The 8213-nt window shown below is 37.7% G+C and overlaps 1 protein-coding gene across 1 annotated transcript; it reads right to left on the reverse strand.

The window, feature by feature from the left end:
• Nucleotides 1-5454: 5454 nt before the first annotated feature.
• Nucleotides 5455-7824, reverse strand: LOC135151526 (uncharacterized). The gene is made up of 3 exons (XM_064090022.1): nucleotides 7135-7824; nucleotides 5809-6501; nucleotides 5455-5697 (listed from the first exon to the last, which is right to left on the reverse strand). The coding sequence occupies exons 1-3, from the start codon at nucleotides 7822-7824 to the stop codon at nucleotides 5455-5457; spliced, it is 1626 nt and encodes a 541-aa protein (XP_063946092.1).
• Nucleotides 7825-8213: the final 389 nt, after the last annotated feature.

The following is an 8213-nucleotide window of genomic DNA, read 5'->3' on the forward strand; positions in this document are numbered from 1 at the left end:
GTGACAGATTATTGGTGAAGAAGTTGCATAAGTTGAGCCAAGGTTGGTGGTGGTTCTTCGATATTTTCATTGTTGGTGTTGCGGGCTCTTCGAGGAGGCATGATTCTGAATGTAGACAAGAAAAGCTTATTCACAGTTCAATATATGCATACAAGTTATATTAAAGGGTAAATATTGGGTACATAGGTATTATTCAAGGATTATTCACAATGTAAAGGTTTATTGTTGTTATTAACATGGCATGATGGTATGTGGGTATATTATTAGAGTCTAAGGTATCACATAAAAAGGGTACAATCATTCGGTCAAGGTCATATTCATTGTATATTGGTAAAGTCTGAGTATAATCAAGTTCTAAAGGGTTTAACATGGCAAAATCTATCTAAGCATGGCATATTCAATGGTAATATGATGGCAAAATGAGATAAATAATCAAAGTGCGAATGTTAAACATTAAGCCGAAATAAAGTGCAAGTCGAAGTACCAACAGAAAGTAAAATGCGAATAAGTCTTCCCGAAACAATCCGGGGTACAAGTACGAATAAAAGTCAAAGTACGGATAACACGATAACAGAAATAAATAGACTAAGAGATAGTCTAGGTGGATGATGATGATGCTGGTGAAGCTGGTGGACTGGCAACGGGCTCACGAAGACTGCTAATCACACGGCGGAGCTCGTCAGTAATGGCGGTCAAAGTGATGCGACTCTCACGCTCGCGGTAGGGTGGAATAGCTGCCAAGCGGTCCTCAGCCATACGAATGATCTCCTCGACCCTAGCAATCAAACGGGGACCCTAACTTACATTTCGGGATTCGGGTTTTGGATAAACCCGAACAAACCTGAACCCGATCCGAAACCCGTGGATTTGGATTTGATATGTGAAACCCGATTGGATTTGGATTTGGATTAGGATTTTAAAAATAATTTGGATTTGGATATCTCAAATATCTGAACCGATCCGACCCGTTGTCATCCCTACCCAGAAGAGGTTATTTGTATTTTCTAGGGCGCATCCTTACTCGTGAGTAACATATATGATTAATTGGGGTAGAAATTCATAATTATATTGATTCATGCTAGTGGGGATCCTTGATTTTAAATATATTTTGTTATTTGCTTAATAAGTATTATTTGTATTAGTATAATATTAGTTTGATCATATCTCCATCTTTTATTGTGTCATTTGCTTAGTTGGATTGAAACGAGAATAACTAATGGTTGAGATGTTTGTTTCTGTGAGAGAGTCGACTTACCCTACTACATAGTTCGGAGGTCTTGTTAGATATTTATTATTTGGCAGGCACGCGACAGCCTTTTCAAATTTTTGGCGCCGCTGCGGGGGACAAAGTGTTGTTAGATTAGTTTTTTTAATATTTTTAACTAAATCTTTAGCATATATTTGGCTCTTAGCTTAAGATAAATGAATTGGGGGGGGGGGGTGGGTGGGTAGTATTTATAGCCAAAATAATGGGCATTTTATATTTAATTTTAAAATGATAAAGCATAAAGTAACCTTAGGCAACCAAGTTTACTCCATTTCCCCATAAAGCATAAAGTGGCTTTTTGATAAGGTGAAAGAGCATCTTTGACATGTATTCTCTGAATTCTTGGGAGACCATTCTTAGCGACAGATGGTGCTATTATTGACATGCAAAGTGGGAATTTTTTTTTTCAATTGGGAGAGGAGAAGATGGAATTTCAGCTTCAGAACTCAATGACTCACCCCCGATGGGTGAAACTATAAACAGGGTGGATGTATTAGAAGAAGCAAAACACCTAGGTTGACACTCTATCATGTGATGATCCACTTCAAGATGTTCTTGTGGGAGGCATTGATGTTGAAAATATAGGGTGTATAGACTACAATAAACTTCTTGATGCAACACCCACAATTATGCAATCTCATCTCAATGTACTAAACCAAGAAGATGTGAAGGAGAGTTGTAAGTCTCTTCAGGTAGAACTAAAACCACTTACTGCATCTTTGAAATATGTGGTTATGAGCCCTAATAGTACATATCATGTTATTATTAATACTGGGCTTTATGACAAGCAAATTGAGTGATTACTCACGATTTTGAAAACATATAAAAGTGTCATTGAGTATACATTTGATGATATTAAGGGCATCAATCTATCTTTGTGTATGATCATTCTTGAGGATGAGTAAGCCTTCTCTATAGAACCTCAAAGGAGACTTAATCCTAATATGATGGAGATAGTCAAAAATGAGGTTTTAAAACTTCTTGATGCATGTATAATCTACCCTATCTTTGATAGTAAGTGGGCATGTACAATTAGTTCCAAAGAATAGAAGAATGACAGTTGTCAAAAATGATAAGGGTGAGTTAATCTTTACCAGAACTGTAACTGAGTGGGGGTATGTGTATTGTTTGCTTAAAGTAGAATAAAGCCACCAGAAAAGATCATCTTCCTCTCTCTTTTATTAATCTATTGCTTCAAAGGTTGGCAAAACATTCACTTTTCTACTATTTGAATGGATATTCAGGCTTCTTTCAAATTCTCGTCCATCAAGATGATCTGAAAAAGACGACTTTTACATGTCCATATGATACATTTTCATGTCGTAGAATATGATTTGGATTATGTGGTTCTCCTCCAACCTTTCAATGTTGTATGATGACAATTTTCTCAGATTTTCTTGAAGATATAATTGAAGAGTTTATGGACGCCTTTTCTGTTTATGGAACAGATTTTGACATCTGGTTAAATAATTTAGAATAGGTGCTTCATAAATGTAAGGAAGTTAGTCTAGTTTTAAACTGGGAAAAATGTCATTTTATGGTACAAGAAGGAGTTGTTTTGGGTCATGTTGTCTCACACAGAGGCATCGAGGTCGATAGAGCTAAGGTAGAGGTTGTCGAGCGCTTACCACCCCCACCCTCGATGAAGGGTGTAAGAATTTTTCTTGGTCATGCAGGATTTTACCACCGCTTTATAAAAGATTTTTCGAAAATTGCTCGACATATATTTGAGCTCTTAGGCAAAGAGGTCCCTTTTGTTTTTAATGATGCTTGTGTTGAGACTTTTGACTGGTTAAAGAAAGCTCTTATCTCTTCTCCAATAATACAACCACTAGGTTGGAATTTCCCTTTCGAGATCATGCGTGATGCTAGTGATCAATCTATTTGTTAGGTCCAGATACGATTGTAGAAGGGGGGGGGTTGAATACAATCGATACCAAATAATCACGGAAGTGAATCTGATTGGAATATGACTTGTTAATCAGATTATAATTAATTAATATAACAATGTTTTAAGTCGTTATATAATTAATATGGTTCAGTTTTAATGTCCACTAATGTTCGTAGAATAAATTCGACAGGGTATATTCTAGATTAGTGATTAAAACAACCGGGTTATCAAAGCACATAAAACTGTGGATATAACGATCAAGCAGGTTACGAACAACTTGAAAGCTTTACAAATGCTTTGATTTACAAAGTGATGAACACTTAGAAATGAAAAAACTAAGCCATATATATAGGCAAAGCTTTGTACTTGTAAGACAAAGGAAAGACAAGACAAATACAAGTAGAAAAGACAATATAGCTTGGGCAAGACAAACTAAAAGAAAGGGAAGACAATTACAATTGCCTAACAAGCTAAAAGCATGGCAGTAAGCCAAATTTAGAAGGGCAAGACAATTCTGTGAAGGGGCAAGACAATTCAAGGCAGGAAGACAATTTGTCTTGGCCACTCAAAGAATCGGTAGGACAATTTGGAATTGTCTTGCTGATTTATCCAAATTTCGGTAGGACAATTTCATGGAAATTGTCTTGTTGATTCATCCAAATTTCGGTAGGACAATTTCATGGAAATTCTCTTGCTGCATCATATTTCATTCGGTAGGACAATTTCAAGGAAATTGTCTTGCTGGTCTTCTTTTATACTTGAAACACATTTGGTAAGACAATCTTTAATTGTCTTACAGAGTTTGTTTTGATGATTAAGGATGTAATTTGAAGTATATATTAAATAGAAAATCATCCACTTAATTAAGTTAATCATATAAATTCATAAATTAAATTAATTCGAGAGTGAATTAATTTGATAAAAAAATTAAATAATTAATATAATTATTTGTGAAGTGAAATAATAATCTATTAAATATTTATTCACCCAATCTTCAGTAGAGCTGCTTCCTGTCTTCTTTAAACTTTTAATAACTTCTTCTTGATTTGTCGAACGAACGAACTACCACTTCTGCTTGACTTCGAATATTTAATTTGAATAACTGATACACAGATGTACTGTCTGGTTCATCTGTATCTAGTTAAATCAAATATTCTTCGTCAAATAAACAATAAGAATTTGGTTTGTTCGTCGAGTCTTCGTCTTGTAAGTACTTCTTCATTGAATGGAATCTTCTGATAAAATAAAGTATAGAAACTTTATATATTCTGAACTCCTGGACGTGCCACAAAAGATTATTTGTGCACTGAGGCTTGAACATATTAATGAACTTCTTTCAGTGGTGTGCAACAACATCCTGGAATTCTTCTGATGTATAATTCCCATAAATCATTTGGCGTTCTTCGTACGAATTCTGATGACTTGCTATTTACTGAGCTTTCTTATCTGAGTTGAGTTGTACCTCTTTAAATACAAATAGGCTGAACATATGCCTTTCAATCTCCCCCTATTTGTTTGTTAACATAACATGCAAATTTTCTAGAGGATAACTCAAATAATAGATAAGACAAAGATTTAAACATTGGAATCTAAATAGTAAAAGTTTATGGCGTTGCATTAAACATTAAGCCATGATCATTAACAGATTACAAAAGGATGTTCCTTGAACATATCTAACAAATATCCTAATCAATCTATTTCACTCAGAACGAGTGACTTCTCCTTCTTCGATATCTGAGAAATAAATGATTGGAGTAGAAGGCACATTCTGAGTAGGCTCTTCAGCTGGAGTGGATTCTCCACGCTTCTTTCTTTCATGAGCCAGAGCTAGCTGGTGAAGTACTTCCAATTCCACAGGGTCTTCACGGAAGTCTGATGGCTGAGATTTTGTTACACCCTTCATCCTCCGAAAGTATTGAGAAATATTTCTTCGGGTGCAGTAAGATAAGATTACATCATCAGCATCAGACTTGGCTTTGGAAGCGAAGCCCTTGGTTCTCAGTAAAGTGGATGCTAGAGCCAGACGTTTGGCAGGGTACTTTGGCAAAGCCTCTTCATTTAGATAGACAGTGCAGAGGACTTCCTTGTGAATGAACTTGACACAGTATGGGTTCTTGACAACCTGAGGACTGTTGAAGACAGCACAATCCAACAGTTTGTCGCGAAGGAGTTCATTCAAGTTGGAGCAACGCTTGACTTTGTTGCGAAGTACCCAGAGCTCAGATACAAAGAATGATTTGAGAAATTCAACAGATAGTCTGAATGAACCATTCCTCTGTGTATAGACAATCAGCTCTCATTCTTCTAGAAAACCCTTAGCTGCAACAGTTAAATATTCCAACTCTAAAGCAAAGGCATGCATAAAGACATCCTCATCAGGGTTTACCTCTCGGAGATCATAAATCAGAGATAAGAACTTTCTGTCATCGAAAGGTTCCCTTTGAGGTCCATCAAAGATCCTTCTTGCAATGTCCCAGCTTTCTCCTTCCTTTCTTTTAATCTCAAGATTCTTCTTCTTGATCGCAGCATCATAGATTTTCTATTTTTCAATCTTGATTTGTTCCTCTGTGATCAACTTGTCCTCCAGAAGTTTCTGATAATCACGAAGCTTACGCTTCCTAGATTCATTTTCTGCTTTGAACTTCCTGACATTCTCCTCGTGTTCAAGATCAACAGGTTCTTCCTGAAACAAATAACTTTCATCAAATTTACCTTCTTCTTTAGCCTGACGATGGGTAGCATCGAAGACGTCATCATCATCCATGTCTTTCGGATAATCATCATAATTGTCAGTGTTGAAGACATTATCAGAATGATGTAACGGCTCTTTGACTTTTGACCTTTCATAACTTCTATCAGCTTCAGAAGAGTCTTCCTTATCCTTCTCCCCCTTAGTTGAGGGATCCTCTGGAGTAGACTGAGATGTAGACTGATTGATCTTCAAGTGTTGAACAACTTGAGCTAAAGTCTGCTCCAAGCCATCAAGCTTTGTCATACAGAGCTCCCGGTTCTTGTCAAACTTGTCCATCCTAGAGTGGATACCCTTGACATGATCGTCCATTTCCTTTTTCAGAGAAGTAAAGGAAGTATCAACAACTTTCTCCTGTAGAGTTACCAGCTCTCCACTTCTGAACTTTGCATTCTCAGCATTCAACCTTTCTATTTCAGCTTTTAGAGCAGCCATTTGTTCCTGTAACAGATCTGTGTTGGTGTGTGCACTCACCTCACGAACACTCAAAGATTTGTCACTATCCTCGCGTGCATGTGTTTCGCTCGGTGTTTGCCTGATTTCACTCGTATTTTTCACACTGTCACCAGAACCTGTATATACAACCATAGTTCCCTGAGATGGAACTGTAGGATGTGAAGGAACAAATTGTCCTTCCGATGCCTGTGAAGGCAGATGTACTTGCAGGTTGCCAAGTAGATCCTGATCCAAAAGGAAAGAGTGATCAGAAAAGTTTTCATATGACATATTTTGAAAATCTGTGCTCTCTCTAAGTGAAGAATCATAAGACAAAGGTTCAGTGTTTACTAGCGTGAGTGCTAGTTGTGTGCTTGACTCTTTACAGGATACCGCGGTCGGACGACCAATTTCAATAAACGCATTCTGTGGAGAGAATGAATCTAGAGACTATATATTTACCATTTCAGTGTCCAAATCCTTTTGGGAGGAAATGGATGCAGCGGCAGTTGTTTCCGGTTCTGTCACCCTTTGCTTCTTGTGAGACAGAGCTGCGGGTTCTCTCAATATTGCACTCCCACTCCGTTTCCGGACTACCTTTCTAACAACTGGTGTAGTAGTAGTGTTGGTTGATGTGTTTGATGAAGAATCAGTTTTTGAAATGGAAACGTCAGCTTGGTTATGAACCTGGGTGTTTTCAGGTTCATTGCTGGGAGTCTGAAAATCAAATCCAATGTCACAATCAAAATCTGCAATATCAATATTAAAAGTATCAGTGAGATTAGAAAGTACCTGAGCTACCTGTAAGTCAGTCCTGAAGTCCTGTAGCTCTGGATTGATAGCAGAATCCGATGGCAGGGGTTGAGAGGTGGATTGTGTTTGGGGAATGTGATGTGTATGGGTAGGTGAAGGTATAGGTTCAGACTGTGAAGGAAAGATTGATGATTGTTGTTCAGGGAAAAAGTTGTAGTGGGGAGGGGATTGGTTTTGAGATTGGCGAGGAGAGTTGTATGGTGATTGGTAAGGTGATTGATATGGTGAGTTGTATGGAGGGTTGTATGGTGAGTGGTGTGAGGATTGGCTGGAGGATTGGTAGTCTTGGATGAGTTGTAGTGGTTGGAGGTTTTGTTGAGGTGGTTGTTGTTGTTCTTGTATTTCTGGTTGAGCCTGTTGCTGTTGTTGTTGTTGTTGATATTGATGCTGTTGTAGAGGTTCAGGGACTTGAACAGGCTGAAATGGAGCACTAAACTGCTCCAGCATGAAAGGAGTCACAACCAGTGGCACATTCTCATGCTTCTTCTTGTTGACCAGCCTGGTCTGAATCTTAGCACAAGTCCTCTGAATAGGAACCACAGGAGAATCGACATACATGTTCCTATCAGCCTCATTCATCTTATCATTTAAAAATAACATCAGAAACCTCGGATAAAAGCATTCAACCTTCTCATTCTGATGAATAGATCTTTGTTTAACAGAACCCATTTTTCTGATAATCTCCCTCAGCAATATCTTCCCAAAGTTGATCCGACGATTATATGCTATGCTGAATCCAAAGATTTGCAGAATCGAAGATATATTGCCAAAATTCTTCCTATTAGTGGGAGCAAACACCTTTGCCAGGGTGTCGAAGAATACATCTCATTCAGCCTTCAGATTTCCCTTAGCCATTTTAGGGAGAAAGATCCGTGCCTGATAGTTAATGTCCTGGAAGAATTGTCTAATCTCAGCATCTGTAGGGTCTTCTTCAAAATGTTCCCTTGGAAATCCCAAGATTCTATTAACATCATCAACAGTGATGACAATCCTCTTTCCATTAGGTAGATCACCTATCAGTTTGAAGTTATCTAGAGTTGTAGAGTTGACAGCATTTG

This window comes from Daucus carota, chromosome 3 (genome assembly GCF_001625215.2).
Source record: "Daucus carota subsp. sativus chromosome 3, DH1 v3.0, whole genome shotgun sequence".
Classification (NCBI taxonomy): domain Eukaryota; kingdom Viridiplantae; phylum Streptophyta; class Magnoliopsida; order Apiales; family Apiaceae; genus Daucus; species Daucus carota.